The sequence below is a fragment of the Aquarana catesbeiana genome, linkage group LG05 (genome assembly GCF_042186555.1).
Source record: "Aquarana catesbeiana isolate 2022-GZ linkage group LG05, ASM4218655v1, whole genome shotgun sequence".
NCBI classification, from domain to species: Eukaryota; Metazoa; Chordata; class Amphibia; order Anura; family Ranidae; genus Aquarana; species Aquarana catesbeiana.
Window position 1 is genome coordinate 11,138,093 of NC_133328.1, and position 19,336 is coordinate 11,157,428.

The 19,336-nt window shown below is 47.6% G+C and overlaps 1 protein-coding gene across 2 annotated transcripts in view; it reads left to right on the top strand.

Annotated features, from left to right (window-relative positions):
- Window positions 1–19,336, top strand: part of NAPRT (nicotinate phosphoribosyltransferase) — a gene marked incomplete at its 3' end in the record, with an annotated part of 30,371 nt that overhangs the window by 667 nt on the left and 10,368 nt on the right. The window contains 7 exon segments of one of the 2 annotated variants that reach the window (XM_073629431.1): window positions 1,215–1,342; window positions 2,514–2,596; window positions 4,007–4,137; window positions 11,456–11,571; window positions 11,654–11,853; window positions 13,229–13,369; window positions 14,826–14,910. In XM_073629431.1, coding sequence (XP_073485532.1) covers window positions 1,215–1,342; window positions 2,514–2,596; window positions 4,007–4,137; window positions 11,456–11,571; window positions 11,654–11,853; window positions 13,229–13,369; window positions 14,826–14,910 — 884 coding nt within the window. 2 annotated transcript variants of the gene reach the window in all.

The window sequence follows — 19,336 nt, forward strand, 5'->3', positions numbered from 1 at the left end:
TTTCTCATCGCCTCACCTGGAGACTCCCCCCTTGCTCATCTTCTGACCTGGCGACTCCTCCCTCGCCTAGAGACTCCTCCCTCGCCCCTTCTTCTCACCTGGTGACTCCTCCCTCGCCCATCTTCTCACCTGGCGACTCCTCCCTTGCCTGGAGACTCCTCCCTCGCCCCTTATTCTTACCTGCTGACTCCTCCCTCGCCCCTTCTTCTCGCCTGCTGACTCCTCCCTCGCCCCTTCTTCTCGCCTGCTGACTCCTCCCTCGCCCCTTCTTCTCGCCTGCTGACTCCTCCCTCGCCCCTTCTTCTCGCCTGCTGACTCCTCCCTCGCCCCTTCTTCTCGCCTGCTGACTCCTCCCTCGCCCCTTCTTCTCGCCTGCTGACTCCTCCCTCGCCCCTTCTTCTCGCCTGGCCACTCCTCCCTCGCCCCTTCTTCTCGCCTGGCCACTCCTCCCCCGCCCCTTCTTCTCGCCTGGCCACTCCTCCCCCGCCCCTTCTTCTCGCCTGGCCACTCCTCCCTCGCCCCTTCGTCTCGCCTGGCCACTCCTCCCTCGCCCCTTCGTCTCGCCTGGCCACTCCTCCCTCGCCCCTTCGTCTCGCCTGGCCACTCCTCCCTCGCCCCTTCGTCTCGCCTGGCCACTCCTCCCTCGCCCCTTCGTCTCGCCTGGCCACTCCTCCCTCGCCCCTTCGTCTCGCCTGGCCACTCCTCCCTCGCCCCTTCGTCTCGCCTGGCCACTCCTCCCTCGCCCCTTCTTCTTGCCTGGCGACTCCTCTCTCGCCCATCTCCTCCTCGCCTGGCGACTCCTCTCTCGCCCATCTCCTCCTCGCCTGGCGACTCCTCTCTCGCCCATCTCCTCCTCGCCTGGCGACTCCTCTCTCGCCCATCTCCTCCTCGCCTGGCGACTCCTCTCTCGCCCATCTCCTCCTCGCCTGGCGACTCCTCTCTCGCCCATCTCCTCCTCGCCTGGCGACTCCTCTCTCGCCCATCTCCTCCTCGCCTGGCGACTCCTCCCTCTCCCACCTTCTTACGTAGTGACTCGCCACTATTTTCCTGGCTATTTCTGATTTGAGTCATTTTAGAATCCCTGACCTGGTCTGCTCCACCATCAGCTGGAATATTCGGTACACATCTCTATTTCTGATCTCACCCAGCCAGCCGTAGAAGTTTTGCAGGCAAGTGTGGGGGATGGTTCTAATTTCCTCTTCTTCTCCTTCCAGATACGAATTACCTGAAGTCAGTGATGCCCAGTACAGTGGAGGATGACTTCTTCCATTATCTGGAGACTGTAGACTCTGCAGAGGTGACGGTGACATCGTTTCCGGAGGGATCAGTTGTATTTCCTAGAGTAGGTATGGTTTGCATGAAGCCTCTGGTTAGAGGAAAATCAAAGGACATGCAGGGGCCGTATCTGAAGGTTTTAGTCCACGTAGGGGCCGCATGTTTAGGCTTTAGTCCACGCAGGGGCCGTATGTGAAGGTTTTAGTACATGCAGAGGCTGTATGTGAAGGTGTTTGTCCATGCAGGGGCTATTTGGGAAGGTTTTAGTCCATGCAGGGGTCGTAGGTGAAGGTTTTAGTCCAGGCAGGGGCCGTAGGTGAAGGTTTTAGTCCACGCAGGGGCCGTAAGTGAAGGTTTTAGTCCACGCAGGGGCTGTAAGTGAAGGTTTTAGTCCACGCAGGGGCCGTAGGTGAAGGGTTTTAGTCCACGCAGGGGCTGTAAGTGAAGGTTTTAGTCCACGCAGGGGCTGTAAGTGAAGGTTTTAGTCCACGCAGGGGCCGTAGGTGAAGGGTTTTAGTCCACGCAGGGGCCGTAGGTGAAGGGTTTTAGTCCACGCAGGGGCCGTAGGTGAAGGGTTTTAGTCCACGCAGGGGCCGTAGGTGAAGGGTTTTAGTCCACGCAGGGGCTGTAGGTGAAGGGTTTTAGTCCACGCAGGGGCCGTAGGTGAAGGGTTTTAGTCCACGCAGGGGCCGTAGGTGAAGGGTTTTAGTCCACGCAGGGGCCGTAGGTGAAGGGTTTTAGTCCACGCAGGGGCCGTAGGTGAAGGGTTTTAATCCACGCAGGGGCCGTAGGTGAAGGGTTTTAGTCCATGCAGGGGCCGTAGGTGAAGGGTTTTAGTCCACGCGGGGGCCGTAGGTGAAGGGTTTTAGTCCATGCAGGGGCCGTAGGTGAAGGGTTTTAGTCCACGCGGGGGGCCGTGTCTGAAGGTTTCTGCCCCTGCTAGGGCCGTCCCGAAAGGGTTTCTGCCTGTGCAGGCTGCATACCAGAAGGTTGCTGTCCTTGCAGGGGCCGCATCCAATGTTTTTTCTTGTTTGAAGCTGCTACAGGTATGTGTTTTTGGTTCTATGTGCCTGTAGTTTTATATTTTGGGTTTTTTGGGGGTTTTTTCTCTCGAGACAGACTCTCTTTGAATTCCACCCTTTTGCCTAATGTTAATGGTTGACGCAGACACCTTTCTCCTACGTTCTTTGAAACGACTAGACACCCGTGTTTACAAAGGCATTTTATGTATCTGGCAGGAGCCACTGATGAAGGTGAGGGGTCCTCTCCTGGTGGTCCAGCTGCTGGAGACCACGCTGCTCTGCTTGGTGAATTATGCCAGGTAGGTACCGCACAGCTCACTGAAAACCCACAGAAAGACGCATCACTGTAATGAGATCTACAGCACCTAGTTGGTCATCACCAGGGTTTGCTGAGCTGGGTTCTGGGCTCAGCACCAGAACACTGTGTGCTCTTTACTCAAGTATGTCTGCGGCTTCCTCTGGGCATTTTGGATTCCTTCCCAACACCCAAGAGCAGACTTGTGGATTTAAGGGAAATTGAACTGTTTTCGGTTTAATTTATTTTGTAGCGAACGGAAAAATTTCAGTGAGAGGCTAGAACCTCGATTATGGATTTATTGTCTTGTCTCCTCTGGGTGTGCATGTCTACATTCCAGTTTGAACCATTAATAATCTTTTCCAGTTCTGGGAGGGCACCCATGGACGTCCTCCCAAGACCATGCTCCCCGCACGTCCCCTGGAGAGCGCGCTCTGTGATCGCTGTGTCCTTCGGACACTTTACATGGATGAGCAGTTGGAGGAACACAAAAAAAAGTGGCTCAACCGTGTGATAACCACTTCAGACCCGCCCTATAGCTGAAAGACGGCTACAGCGCACCTCTATTGTTTTGGGAGGGCACCTGTGGATGTCCTCCTAGAATCGCACTCCTGGGGCGTGCATCTGGCGCGTTCTGTGATTGCGGTAAAAGGCCAATCATAGCGGCCCTTTACCAAGTGATCAGCTGTGTCCAATCACATTTCACCACTTAGGGACCGAGCCTCTTTCTGAGATTTGTTGTTTGCAAGTTAAAAACAGTTGTTTTTTTTTTTTTTTTTTTTTTGCTAGAAATTTACTTGGAACCCCCAAACATTATACATTTTTTTTTTCTAACACCCTAGAGGATAAAATGGCGGTCATTGCAATACTTTCCGTCACACCGTAATTGCGCAGCGGTCTTGCAAGCGCACATTTTTTGGAAAAAAAATCCACTTTTTTTTAATAAAAAAATAAGACAACAGTAAAGTTAGCCCTTTTTTTTTTTTTTTTTTTTAATATATTGTGAAAGATAATATTACGCCGAGTAAATTGATAGCCAACATGTCACGGTTCAAAATTGCGCTCGTGGAATGGCAACAAACTTTTACCCTTTTAAAATCTCCATAGGCATGGGTTTATAAAAACAATCTACAGGTTGCATGTTTTGAGTTTCAGAAGAGGTCTAGGGCTAGAATTATTGCTCTCGCTCGACCTATCGCGGCGATACCTCACATGTGTGGTTTGAACGCAGTTTTCATATGTGGGCGCTGCTCACATATGCATTCGCTTATGCACACGAGCTCGACGGGGGCGCATTTAAAAAAAAAATTTTATTATATTTTTTTTTTTTTTTTTTTACACTGTTCTTTCGCTAAGAGAACACATCATGTGGGTTTTTTTTTTTCTTTTACATTCTTTGTTTTTGTCATTTCAGCCTTGTTGCCACGAATGCTGCCCGCTTCCGATTGGCTGCCGGCCCCGAGAAAAGGTTGCTGGAAATGGGTCTTAGGAGGGCGCAGGGACCGGACGGAGGGCTGTCCGCCTCGAAGTATTCCTACGTGGGAGGTGGGCCTCGCTGTTTGATTTTTTTTTTTTTTTTTTTTTTTTTTCTTTTGCGCTCTGAAAAGCGGATCTCCAGCCCTGCTTTTGGCCAGGCTCCGCACCGCCCTATTAGTGCAGATGCACCCACAGGGCCCTTGCACGGCCTGCGGAACGCATCTGCGCATGCGCAGGGGGGTTTTTCCGCGCACACGCAGAGACGGGGAAGGTTTTTGTACTTCCCTGTTGCCAGTCTTTGCCACGGAAACCCTCCACGTGTGCACAGATGGCGGATGTTCTGCGGGGCTCTCGGGAATGCTTTGGTACATCTAAGGCACGGGTGCTCAACCTGTGTCCCTCCAGCTGTTGCAGAACTACAAGTCCCATAATGCATTGCAAGGCTGACAGTTACAAGCATGACTTCCAAAGGCTGAGGCATGATGGGACTTGTAGTTCTGCAGCAGCTGGAGGGCCACGGGTTGAGCACCCATGATCTAAGGAGGTTGAAGAGGCTGCATTACTTACCTGACTCCACGCTACAGAGCTCTCCTCCTCTCACTAAACCTCCAGTCTGTGGTCAGAGGTTCCGCATTAAAAAAAAAAATAAAATAAAGATAAAAAAAAAAGTGTAGGGCTGTTATCAATCAGTATTTTTTTTGCTAGAAAATTTAGAGCCCCCAAAACATATAATATATATATATATTTGAAAGCGGAGGCCCTATAAAATCAATTGGTGGGTTTTGCAATGTCACGCGGTATTCGCGCAGAGGTTTTTCAAACGCAATTTTTTTTTTGGGGGGGGGGGGGGGGATACACTTATTTTAATGCAAAAAGACATAATTCATAACCCAATTTTTCAGGAAAAATATAAAAGATGTTACGCCGAGTAAATGGATACCAAACGTGTCGCGCTCGAAAATGGCGCCAGACTTCGGTACTTAAAAATCCCCATAGGCGACGCTTTCAAAATTTTTTACTGGTTACCTGTTTAGAGTTAGAGGAGGTCTTGGGCTAGAATTATCGCTCTCGCTCTAACGTTCACGGCGACACCTCACATGTGTGGTTTGAACACCGTTTTCATATGTGGGTGGGACTTACATGTGCGTTTTGCTTCTGTGTGTGCACACGGGGACAGGGGTGCTTTTATTTTCTTTTTATTTATTTTATTCTTTTATTGTAAATTTTACTTTTAATTTTTTAGTTTGAGACTTTTTAAAAAAATTAAATAATTTTTTGATCACTTTTATTCCTATTACAAGGAATGTAAACCTCCCTTGTAATAGGAATATGGCATGACAGGTCCTCTTTACAGTGAGATATGGGGACCCCACATCTCTCCTCTAGGCTGGGAAGCCTGAAATAAAAAAAAAAAAAAACAATCTCAGCTTCCCAGACGAGGCGGCGCCGTTTGTTTGAATGCAGAGGCTGGGCGTGAGGTCATAACATCGCGCCCGGCCTCCGAACGATCATAGAGACTCCGGCGACCATCTGGTCCGCCGGAAATCTCTATGGTAAACATCCGGGGGCCGGCGGATCAATGGCAGCGGTGAGTCGGTAGAAGCACCGGAGTGGGGTACGTCCCCTCTCACCGCCCGTAAGAACGATCAAGCGGCTGTCTAGCCGCTATGATCATTCTTGTGCTGTAGGGAATCGCCGGCTGAACGGCAATATCTGAACGATGCCGGTAGCTGCACCCGTCATTCCGATATCCCCGCACAAAGTCAAGGATGTCATATGACGGCCAGCGGTCGGGAAGTGGTTAAAAGAACATTTTAGCCCTGAAGATGATGTAAAACCCCAAAACCATGATATATTTTCTGGAAGCAGACACCCTGGAGAATAAAATAGCGGTAGTTCCAATTTTTTTTATGTCACGCGATATTACCGCAAAGGTCTATTTCAGTAAAAAAAACACACTAATGTGAATCTAGGGGGGGGGGGGGGGGGGGACAAATGCAATAAATTACCCAAGTTTTGGGTAAAAATATAAAAGACGAGGTGCGCTGAATAAATACCCAACACGCCAAATTTTAAATTTGCGTGCACCCGTGAAATGGCGACAAGCTTCAGTACCCCTATATTTCCCATAGGCGACGCTTCACAAGCCCCCTATAGGTATCAGTTTAGTGTTACAGAGAAAGTCTGGTGCTAGAATTATTGCTCTCGCTCTGGCATGCACAATGATATGTAATGTGTATCGCAATCAGCGTTTTCACGCGTAGGGAGCCCCGGCGCATGCGTTTACGCTTGTATGTGCCTATATATGGAGGTTTTTGACCTTTTTTTTTTTTTTTTTTTTTCTTTTTTTTTTTTGGGGAGGATTTAATGTGCTTGGGTGTAACTTAAATTTTTTTGCAATTTTTTTTTTTTTTTTTTTTTAGGTGACCGGTTCTCTTTAATGAGACATGCAGGGTCTAAAAGACCCCCAATGTCTCCTCTGGGCTCTACCGAATGTTTTGCAATGCAGACCGCACTGCAAAACATTCCTTCCCGGCAAAGCTAGCCGGGGACACCGAGAGGATGACCCGGAAGTGATGTCATAGACGTCGCTTTCCGGGTCACAGCAGGAAGGAGAGGAGACGTGTGCCCGCTCTTCTCCAAAAGCCCTGCAGATGGGCAAGCGGAGCCCCGGAATCCATGGCGGGGGGGGGGCGCCAGTGTTGAGTGGGTGTGCGAGCGATCGGGAAGGCAGCGCAGCCGCCCAAATGCTTTCACCTGACGGCATTGTGCGTGGAAAACCCCCCCCCCAGCTGTCAGGTCTGTACGACATATGGACCTGGCAATTCATTATTTTCATATAGTGGAGAAAGAGAAGAACCTCCTATCGGGTGTTTAAAAAACACTTCCCGCACGGCCGATAGCAGATTGACGGCCAGACGGTGGTTCAGTTATCCTGACTGGGCGTCATATGATGTCCAGCAGGATAACATGCCGCCGCATCGCGGTGATCGTTGGAGCGGTGTGTCAGTCTGACACACCGCTCCACCGATTTACACCGATCTTGGTAAAGAGCCTCCGGCGGAGGCTCTTTACCACGTGATCAGCCGTGTCCAATCACGGCTGATCACGCTGTCAATAGGAAGAGCCGTTGATTGGCTTTTCCCCACTCGCGTCTGACAGACGCGAGTAGAGGAGAGCCGATCGGCGGCTCTCCTGACGGGGGGTCTGCGCTGCCCCCCCTCAGATGAACACACTGGACCACCAGGGATCGCCACTAGGACCACCAGGGAAGGGGCATTATGTGGATGGCCAGGTATGTACCCCATGGCCATCCACATGTGCCCAATCTGTGCCAATCAGTGCCCACAAATGGTCACTGATTGGCACCATTATGTTTCAGTTCTGCCCAGCAATGCCACCAATCAGTTTTATCAGTGCCACCTGTCAGTGCCCATCGGTGCCACCTATGAGTGCCGCATACCAGTGCCACCTCATCGGTGCCCATTAGTGCAGCCTTATCAGTGCACCTCATTGAAGAAGAAAACGTACTTATTTATTAAAAATGTTAACAGAAACAAAGAAAAACTTGTTTTTTTTTTTTCAAGATTTTCGGTCTTTTTTTATTTGTTGCGCAAAAAATAAAAAACGCAGAGGTGATCAAATACCACTAAAAGAAAGCTCTATTTGTGGGAACAAAATGATAAAAAATCTGTTTGGGTAAAGTGTTGTATGACCGCGCAATTGTCATTCAAGTTGCGACAGCGCTGAAAGCTGAAAATTGGTCTGGGCGGGAAGGTGTCTAAGTGCCCTGCATTGAAGTGGTTAATGCTCAGTGGGGATGGGTAGGTGGCTCCGGATGCCCAGAAAGGGTGTGCTTGCATTTTGGTAAGTGGAATTGAGGAATTTGTGGTGCCTTTGCAACTAGCCAGCAGCTTACATAATGCAAGACGGATCCTGGGAGCTCCCTAGGTTGGAAATGGTGAGGAAAAAAAATAAATCTCAGCACCACAATTGAAAATAAATGTCCAAAGAGCATTTTTCCTAATATAACCGTTTACTACAATTTAGGGTTGCAACTAACGATTATTTTCATAATCGATTAGTTGGCCGATTATTGCTTCGATTAATCTGATAATAACCTTAAAAAAAGTGTGATGTATAATTTAATATGTAAAGTTTAAAAAAAAAAAGGCAATTTATTCTTCAAAATCTATATGCAGTGGTAAATATAAATAATCAACTATATTATTAGGGAGCAAAATCTCTAATCCACTCTGAGAATAACAGACAGAAGAGATATACTGTATATACTATTGGAGGTTGAATCTGGTAAATATCATCAGACTCAGAGATCACATTTTTTATTTAGACCCCATTCTCACTGGGGCACATGTAATGTGTCCTGCTCCCACGTAATGTGCCCTGCCTCCGTGAAATGTGCCCTGCTCCCACGTAATGTGCCCTGCCTCCGTGAAATGTGCCCTGCTCCCACATAATGTGCCCTGCCTCCGTGAAATGTGCCCTGCTCCCACGTAATGTGCCCTGCCTCCGTGAAATGTGCCCTGCCTCCATGAAATGTGCCCTGCTCCCACGTAATGTGCCCTGCCTCCGTGAAATGTGCCCTGCCTCCATGAAATGTGCCCTGCTCCCACGTAATGTGCCCTGCTCCCACGTAATGTGCCCTGCCTCCGTGAAATGTGCCCTGCTCCCACGTAATGTGCCCTGCCTCCGTGAAATGTGCCCTGCTCCCACGTAATGTGCCCTGCTCCCACGTAATGTGCCCTGCCTCCGTGAAATGTGCCCTGCTCCCACGTAATGTGCCCTGCCTCCGTGAAATGTGCCCTGCTCCCACGTAATGTGCCCTGCCTCCGTGAAATGTGCCCTGCTCCCACGTAATGTGCCCTGCCTCCGTGAAATGTGCCCTGCTCCCACGTAATGTGCCCTGCTCCCACGTAATGTGCCCTGCCTCCGTGAAATGTGCCCTGCTCCCACGTAATGTGCCCTGCCTCCGTGAAATGTGCCCTGCTCCCACGTAATGTGCCCTGCCTCCGTGAAATGTGCCCTGCTCCCACGTAATGTGCCCTGCCTCCGTGAAATGTGCCCTGCTCCCACGTAATGTGGCTTGCCTCCATGTAAAAGTTTACTTTAAATGTAATTGTAATGCCTTCTATTACCTCCAGTCTATCAGCCTCCACCTTCTCTGGGTTCAGATGCTGATCTTCCCTGCACAGTCTTTAAAGTCATTTTTTTTTTTTTTTTTTTTAAACAACATGTTATACTTACCTGCTCTGTGTAATGGTTTTGCACAGAGCAGCCCCGATTCTTCTCTTCTGGGGTCCCCCACCGATGCCTCTGGCTCCTCCCTGCCTTTAGAGTGCCCCAATAGCAAGCTGCAAATTATAGTATAGCGTGCCCCTATAGCAAGGTAAAAAAACTTCTGCCTTTTAGACCCACTCATTTCCTCCCCAGGACTACATGTTCCATGAGGCATTGCCCCTCACACATTCACAAGTTCTCAGGCACTTCCTGACATGTATGGACGGTGTACTGAGCTGTATGTGTGCTGCACTGTATTTCCTGATATGTAAACAAATAATGCCTTCTGTATGCAAGCCAAATAATCGGCTGGCCGATTAATCGATTATGAAAATAGATGACAACTATTTTCATAATCGATTAGTTGTTTCAGCCCTACTACAATTAAAAAAAAAAGTATCCAACTGTTAAGGAATGTTGTAAATTCTGTATAAAATTGTATTCTGTTTTGTATGTTTGCCTATGTATTGCACACGGCATTAATAATGTTTTCATTACATGTTACGTTTTTTTTCCCGAGTCCTGATTAGAATTAGCCTGCCTATGTTACACCCCCTTGTTACCATAAAAGTACAATTGTAATATTAATGTGATCCCTATGTAATCAGGTGTACATGATACTTCAATTGCGTTGAATAAACAGAACAGTTACAGTGGAGCCTTGGATTATGAGCATAATTCGTTCCAGAAGAATGCTTGTAATCCAAAGCACTCGTATATCAAATCGAGTTTCCCCATAGAAGTCAATTGAGACTCAGATAATTCATTCCAGTGGCACTGCTAGTGTATGCAGTACCGCATGTGGCCAGAGGTGAGGGGGGCGCCTGGGACGCTCGGATGCACTCGGAGACACTAGGGAACAAGGTTTCAGAGCTGCTCCGAGTGTCACCGGCGCCCCCCTCACCTCTGGCCACATGCGGTACTGCACACCCCAGGAGCTTGAATCCTGCCCATCTTGCGAGACGACACTCGCAAAGCTCGTAATGCGAAACGCTCGTTAACCGCGTTACAATCCGAGATATTCCTGTATATGGAAAGATGCTGAATGTATCTCCTTCTTTTTTTTTTTTTTTTTTTTTTTTTTTTGTGTCTGTTCCTTACTGCAGTAGTTATTATTAATTTGGAAACACAAATCAATATGAGGATAAGAGTCGCCTATCTGTAAAATTTCCGCCGCGTAATCAATTTTAGTCCTGATGAAAGGGAAGCGTGCCCAAGTTCTAGCAACGTGGATACTTTTTTGAAGCATTTTAGTGAAATATTTTATTGCCAAAAAGTTCGATGGGTCCTAACTTTCTGTTACAGGAAGAACGCTAGTATTGCCAGAAATCCAGTGCGCTATTAACTTTTTGTTGCAGAAATTTGCTACAGAACACCTCCCCCCCCCCCCCCCCCATCACAACCTCCATATTATATAAGTGGGATGTCTTCTGTAGTCCAGCAGAGGAGAGCTCTTTGGGCAGGGGTGGCAACGCCGCTTGGGATATCGGTGCAGCAGATGCAGTTGCAAGCTCACTGCAGACAGTTAGGAGATTTTTGGAAAGCTCCGGGGGAAATGTGCATGTATTGGAGAAATGTATTGAACATTTGTTACATAGTAGGTGAGGTTGAAAAAAGACACAAGTCCATCAAGTCCAACCTATGTGTGTGATTATGTGTCAGTATTACATTGTATATCCCTGTATGTTGCAGTCATTCAGGTGCTTATCTAATAGTTTCTTGAAACTATCAATGCTCCCCGCTGAGACCACCGCCTGTGGAAGGGAATTCCACATCCTTGCCGCTCTTACAGTATAACACCCTCTAGGTCAGGGATAGGCAATTAGCGGACCTCCAGCTGTTGCAAAACTACAAGTCCCATCATGCCTCTGGGTGTCAAGCTTGTGGCTGTCAGAGTCTTGCTATGCCTCATGGGACTTGTAGTTCTGCAACAGCTGGAGGTCCGCTAATTGCAAATTCCTGGTCTAGGTAGTTTAAGGTTAAAATTTTTTTTTTTTTTTTTTTCCCAGACATACACTTTAATAATGTTTTACTTGAGACCCAGACTGCATGTTGTCCCTTTCTGATCATCTTTTCTGTCCCTCTCCAGGCTTTGATGGCACCAGCAATGTCTTGGCAGGAAAGAGATTCGGCATCCCCGTGGCCGGTACCGTGGCTCACTCTTACGTGACTTCTTTCTCCTCTACAGATGAAGTGCAGCGCCCGGTAAACACGTCTTGTTCTTTTTTCCCTCTCTAGTAATGGTAGGGTTGGCCATTTTTTTGCTGACCCCTTTTCTTTCTTCAAGGCTCTGCGGTCAGCAGGCGGCCAGGGAGAGGAGGTGGACTTCCTGAGGCTCTCTCAGACGTGGTTGGAGAAAGTGTGCCAGCTCCTGAAGATGATGCCTCCGCACAGCACACATGCAGGCGAACTGGCAGCTTTCATATCGTACGCCATCGCTTTCCCCCTCAGCTTCCTGGTGGTGGTGGATACCTACAGTGTCATGATGTAAGAGGTGAATGGGACGCAGGCCTTGTGCACTTTATGCCTCGCTGTACTTCTCCCATACTGCGCTCTTTACACTTCCTAACAAGAGAGCACTGAGCCATTCACATCTGCACCAGAGGAGCTTACACTCTAATGTCCCCCCACAGTCACACACTTTATTATTATATAGTGCTGACATATACCGCAGTGCTGTACAGAGAACACTGAACCAGTCACATCAGTCTCTGTACCAGAGGAGCTTACACTCTAATGTCCTCGCACACTATTAATAATAATAATATTATTATATAGCTCTTACATATACCGCAGTGCTGTACAGAGAACACTGAACCAGTCACATCAGTCTCTGCACCAGAAGAGCTTACACTCTAATGTCCCCCCACAGTCACACACTTTATTATTATATAGCTCTGACATATACCGCAGTGCTGTACAGAGAACACTGAACCAGTCACATCAGTCTCTGTACCAGAGGAGCTTACACTCTAATGTCCCCCCACAGTCACACACTTTATTATTACATAGCTCTGACATATACCGCAGTGTTGTACAGAGAACACTGAACCAGTCACATCAGTCTCTGCCCCAGAGGAGCTTACACTCTAATGCCCCCCCCCCCCACAGTCACACACTATCATTATATATTTTATATAGCTTTAATATATACCGCAGTGCTGTACAGCAGTAGTCCCCAACCTTCCCATCTCCAGGGACCAGACTCAAGGATGGCAACCCCTCCATGAACCAGGAGGGGGGGGGGGGGGGTGGTGGGTGTCTCACCCCCGGGGGAGGGGGTGGTGGGGGGAAGGTTCAGCCTGTCACCTCCATGGTGGGGGGTGGGGTGGTTATAGAGGGTAATTCCATGCAAACTCACTGGAAATCTCGCAGTGTGAGCCTCTGTCCTGCTGTGGTGGACTAGGCGGGGACCGAGCGCTGTCGGGTGTAGTAGGTTGGGCCAGTCGGGCACGGTTTGGCGGCTTTAGGCGCTATGAATAAATTCTCCGGGTAGAAGGTGGTGCTGGGAGAGGGCGCGGACTCTAGTGGTTGGAGGGTGGTATTGCAAGTTGTGCTGGCTCGGTCGAATGCCGCCCGCCACCCCTCCACGCGGCCCAGGGGTTGGGGACCTCTGCTTTACAGGAAAACACTGAGCCATTCACATCAGTTTCTGCACCAGAGGAGCTCACACTCTAATGTCCCAAAACAGTCAAACACTATTATTATTATTCTACATTTATAGCTCTGACATATACAGCAGAAAACACTGAGATTATACCAGCGTCTGAGCTTACACTCTAATGGTTTGTTAAAGGAATAGCTGAGTCTTTGGGAAGGTCATAAGTAATGTCACCCCCCCATCCCTTTTGTCGCTTGGCAGGAGCGGTGTACCCAACTTCTGTGCAGTGGCCCTGGCGTTACATCAGCTCGGGTACAAGGCCGTTGGCGTTCGGCTGGACAGCGGAGACCTGGCCAGGCAGTCTGTGGAGATTCGCAAAATATTCCGGCTCTGTGCGGAGAGGTGAGTGCCTGTATTCAGGAGGGGTGTGAGTCTTTTATTGGGGGGTGTGAGTCTTTTTATTGCTGCCCTTGAAGGTCTTCTTTAACCTCTTAAGGACCGGAAGATTTGCCCTCTTAAAAAAAAAAAAAATTTGCAATAAGCGTATATTGATTGGTTTGCGCAAAAGTTATAACGTCTACAAAATAGGGGATAGATTTATGGCATTTTTTATTATTCATTTTTTTTTTTTTTTTTTTAATAGTAATGGCGGTGATATGCTTTTTATTTTTTTTTTTATCGTGACAGCGACATTATGGAGGACACATCGGACACTTTTGACACTATTTTGGGACCATTGTCATTTATACAGCGATCAGTGCTATAAAAATGTTTACTGTGTAGCGTCTACAAAATAGGGGATATATTAATGGCATTTCTATTATTACATTTATTTATTTATTTTCGGGACTGCGACATTGCGGCGGACAGATCGGACACTTGACACTCTTTTTGGGACCAGTGACATTTGTACAGCGATCAGAGCTAAAAATAGCCACTGATTACTGAATAAATGTCACTGGCAGGGAGCTATGAGTAAGCACTTGGTGTAAGTGCGAAACGCATCTGCTATTTTTGTACCACCCCCACAGTCGTGTTTTGTGTACCCCATGATCCTGTATTTTGAATAAAAAGACGGATTTATCCATTCCGGTGTGGGGCTGTCCAGGTCTTCTTGTTTTCTTCTACTAACAGGGAAGGGGTTAACACTAGGGGGGGCGATCAAGGAGTTAACTGTGCTCCCTAGGGAGGTGTTTCTAACTGTGGGGGGGGATGGGAATAACTGGGAGTACAGAGAGATCGCTGTTCCTGATCACTAGGAACAGCGGATCTCTCTCTACTTCCCTGACAGAACAGGGACCTGTCTGTTTACATTGATCCCCATTCTGCCTTTCTGAGGAGTAGTGATCGCCTGGTCGCCAGCGGACATCGCGGCCGCCGCTCACGCGCGCCCTTATAGCCCTTAAAGCGGCCACCATACAGCTATGGCGAATTGCTCAGGGGGAGCCAGTACCTTATACAGCCCACCTGCTGTTTCTTGTCTGGTCATTAGCCTAGGCTTATGACATCATGGACAGCTTTCACTCTTGTGAGAGTTTGCCAGGAAGGGAGAGGGGGGTGAGTCATAAGAGGGCCAACGAGGGCTGCAGAGCTGGAGGTGTGCCTCTGTGTAAACCCAGGAAGTGAACAGGCAGCAGCTTCAGCCGCCCATAGTTAAAATGGCTGCAGGGGAGGGAGATTTCTGCAGCATATTTGGCAAGTACAGAATCGCAGTATATATAAAATAATATGCAAAGTGGTTGGAGGGAAGCTTCAGAATGGCAAAAGATGGTTTTGTTACAAATTATGTGAGCAGACTGCAGCTCCTCTTTAAAAAAAAAACAAGTTTTAATACTTTTGTCTCTCTCTTATTTTACAGATTTGATGTTCCAGCTTTGGAAACCTTGTCCATTGCTGTCAGTAACAACATCAGTGAGAAAAGTCTGAAGCTCCTGACCCGGGCGGTGAGGTTCCGGCATCTTCTAGCACTGCTCAGCTTTAGCTCTTCTAAGGCCGAAATTACTTTGAAGCTGTGAGCTTTAGGAGACCTTAATTTTCTCAGCTGCAGTTTAGTAACGCCTACTGGTCTTGTCTCCCACCCCCCCCCCCCCCCCCACCCTGTGACTGGACAGTGAAAGGAGAAGCAGCAGACTGAGCTCAGCTGTCGCTCTGTTCTCTCCTCCTATCAATATGCTCCTTGTTAGTATAATCGGCAGCGCAGCATAACTTATTGGCTCTGCTGCATGGGGCCTACAAAGGGCTGATGACAGATCACTTTTCAGGTGCTTGGGCTGCTTGCAATTTATTAATACGAAATTATGTATTAACCCCTTGACCTCCCGGAAGATTTACCCCCCCCCCTCCCCTTTCATGACCAGGCTATTTTTTTATGATATGGTCCTGCGATACTTTAACTGACAATTGCACAGGCTAGGATATATATATTATTATAATTTATTTTTTTATTCTTTCTGCCATAAAACATCCAATTGAAAAAAAAATCAGATTTCTTCAATTTAGGCCAATACGTATTCTGTTACATATTTTTGTTAAAGTAATTGTATGTGGATTTGGTTTGCGCAAAAGTTTTGTAGCGTATTTTCATTTAATTTTTTTTTTTTTTTTTTAACTAGCAATGACGGCGATTTATAGCCACTTTATAGACACTTTTTGGGGACCAGTGACACTAATACAGTGATCAGTGCGTAAAATATGCACTGTCACTGTACTTACTAATGACACTGGCTGGGAAAGGGTTAAAGTGATTGTAAACTCTTGTGTTTTTTTTTTTTTTTTGTTTTTTTTTTTAAATAACAAACATGTTTTACCTCCTCTGTTGCAGTGGATTTGCACAGGGCAACCTGGATATTCCTCTTGGGTCCCTCTTCGTTGCTCTTGGCCCCTCCCTCCTGTTGAGTGCCCCCCACAGCAAGCAGCTTGCTATGGGGGGGGCACCCGAACAGAGTCGCAGCTCCCTGTGTCCATTCAGATACGGAACTGAGGTTCAGCCCCGCCCCCTCTCTGTCCTGATTGGCTAACTGACTTTGACAGCAGCGGGAGCCAATGGAGCCGCTGCTGTGTCTGCCAATCAGGAGGGAGGGTCCTGAACGCCCGAGGGACTCGTGGACATCGCTGGATAGAGAGGGGGCTCAGGAAAGTTTTAGGGGGGCTGCTGCACACAGAAGGCTTTTTATCTTAATGCATAGAATGCACCTTCTGCCTTTACAACCACTTTAACATCAGGGGCTGCCTAGCCAGTGTTTTACTACAGTGTGGAAGGAGCTTTTTACTTGGGGAAGACATGGAATTCCCTGCTTTGCAGAGTCACAGATTCCATCCCTTCCCTCCTGTCAGAATGGCAATCTGCCTTGTTTACATAGGCAGATCGAATTTCTGTCTTCTAATCGGTGGGTGTTGGTGGACGTCTGGTACCCTGCACCTGCCAATTGGCTCCCGCTGTGTGTAATCACAGCAGAAGCTAGCCGGCGGCAGCATGCGAGTGCCCCCCTACCTGGAAGTACGGGATCGTGTGTGTATGTATATATAATATGTTCCTTTTTTTTTTTTTTTTCTCTCTCGTAAATATTTTCTTCTATCTTTTCATGTGACAACACTGAAGAAATGACACTTGTCTACAATGTAAAGTAGTGAGTGTACAGCTTGTATAACAGTGTAAATTTGCTGTCCCCTCAAAATAACTCAACACACAGCCATTAATGTCTAAACCGCTGGCAACAAAAGTGAGTACACCCCTAAGTGAAAATGTCCAAATTGGGCCCAAAGTGTCAATATTTTGTGTGGCCACCATTATTTTCCAGCACTGCCTTAACCCTCTTGGGCATGGAGGTCACCAGAGCTTCACAGGTTGTCACTGGAGTCCTCTTCTACTCCTCCATGACGACATCACAGAGCTGGTGGATGTTAGAGACATTGCGCTCCTCCACCTTCCGTTTGAGGATGCCCCACAGATGCTCAATAGGGTTTAGGTCTGGAGACATGCTTGGCCAGTCCATCACCTTTACCCTCAGCTTCTTTAGCAAGGCAGTGGTCATGTTGGAGGTGTGTTTGGGGTGGTTATCATGTTGGAATACTGCCCTGCGGTCCAGTCTCTGAAGGGAGGGGATCATGCTCTGCTTCAGTATGTCACAGTACATGTTGGCATTCATGGTTCCCTCAATGATCTGTAGCTCCCCAGTGCCGGCAGCACTCATGCAGCCCCAGACCATGACACTCCCACCACCATGCTTGACTGTAGACAAGACACACTTGTCTTTGTACTCCTCACCTGGTTGCCCCCACACACGCTTGTCACCATCTGACCCAAATACGTTTATCTTGGTCTCATCAGACCACAGGACATGGTTCCAGTAATCCATGCCCTTAGTCTGCTTGTCTTCAGCAAACTGTTTGTGGTCTTTCTTGTGCATCATCTTTAGAAGAGGCTTCCTTCTGGGATGACAGCCATGCAGACCAATTTGATCCAGTGTGCGGCGTATGGTCTGAGCACTGACAGGTTGACCCCCCCACCCCTACAACCTCTGCAGCAATGCTGGCAGCACTCATACGTCTATTTCCCAAAGACAACCTCTGGATATGACGCTGAGCACGTGACCTCAACTTCTTTGGTGGACCATGGTGAGGTCTGTTCTGTGTGGAACCTGTCCTGTTATACCGCTGTATGGTCTTGGCCACCGTGCTGCAGCTCAGTTCCAGGGTCTTGGCCATCTTTTTATAGCCTAGGCCAGTGATGGCGAACCTTGGTACCCCAGATGTTTTGGAACTACATTTTACATGATGCTCAACAACACTGCATAGCGCATGAGCATCATGGGAAATGTAGTTCCAAAACACCTGGGGTGCCAAGGTTCACCATCACTGGCCTAGGTCATCTTTATGTAGAACAACAATTCTTTTTTTTCAGATTCTCAGAGAGTTCTTTGCCATGAGGTACCATGTTGAACTTCCAGTGACCAGTATGAGAGAATGAGAGCGATAACATCAAATTTAACACACCTGAGACCTTGTAACACTAATGAGTCACATGACACCGGGGAGGGAAAATGGCTAATTGGGCCCAATTTGGAGATTTTCACTTAGGGGTGTACTGACTTTTGTTGCCAGTGGTTTAGACATTAATGGCTGTGTGTGGAGTTATTTTGAGGGGACAGCAAATTTACACTGTTATACAAGCTGTACACTCACTACTTTACATTGTAGACAAGTGTCATTTCTTCAGTGTTGTCACATGAAAAGATAGAAGAAAAGATTTACAAAAATGTGAGGGGTGTACTCACTTTTGTGAGATACTGTGTGTGTGTGTGTATGTATATAGATATAGAAAGATATGTATATTTTTAATATGATCCAGCACACAGGTGCCGCCCTGTAGCAGTGAGACTGCTATAGGCGAATCTAAATTGGTTAATGCCGGTGCCTCCCGGCCCCTTGAGAGGTTTACATTTTACAGGTCGGGACGCTCTGCTGAAGTCACTGTTTATTATTTTAAGCGTTTTTTATTTATTTAATTTTTTTATCAACAAAAATGTGAGTGTATTTCCTCCTTTTTTTTTTTATGAATAATTTCTCGATTTAAACGGAATCACACTATGTGCCTACCTTTTCTTCCTTTTTATAAATATATCTCATTGGAGAAACCATCCACCTTGTTTTTTGTCTAAAAGCCTACCCCACTGTTGGAGTTGGTCTTCTGGTTGGAGGTCGTGCCCGTTGCGACAGTTCCCCCTTGGGTGTGTAGCCCCACAAGCCTGATTTGACCCTTTGGGTGTACACCTGTTTGGGTTCAATCGTTCTGGTAAGCCTTTTGACTCTCTGGTGGTGGATCACTTATCAGCAAGTTTGGTCACGTTTTTGTTTTTTGTTTTTTTTTCTATGTCACATAGTCACTCAGTTCAAGTGTCAACTATTTTGCACCACGTTTTGGATATTTATAATTTCATTGTTTGGTTCGCTCTTCCAAACATTAAGGATTTTTCTTTATCGTACATCATAGGACACAGAGCCTCAAGTAATTACTTGGTGGGTTATGGGCCTACCTTCAGATGTTGACACTGGTATAACCAATACAGAAAGTTGACTCCCCTATATAACCCCTCCTCCTTCCAGGAGTCCTCAGTTTTTTCGCCAGTGTCTAAGGTGTTGGTCACGGGTGAAGATGTGCTCTGAGGAGCTCCAGGGAGGGACCTATGCTGGATTTAAAAGACCTCCACAACCGGATCCATCCTCGCCACTGAGGCCATAGGATGGTACCCGGGCCTTGCATTGAAGAACGAGGTTTTGCCCGTAAGCTTCTATTTGAGAGCTGGACCCTAGGAACCAGGACGCTTTTTTTGGTTTTTCATATTACCTAAAGTTGTTCCTGAGGAGTGCTAT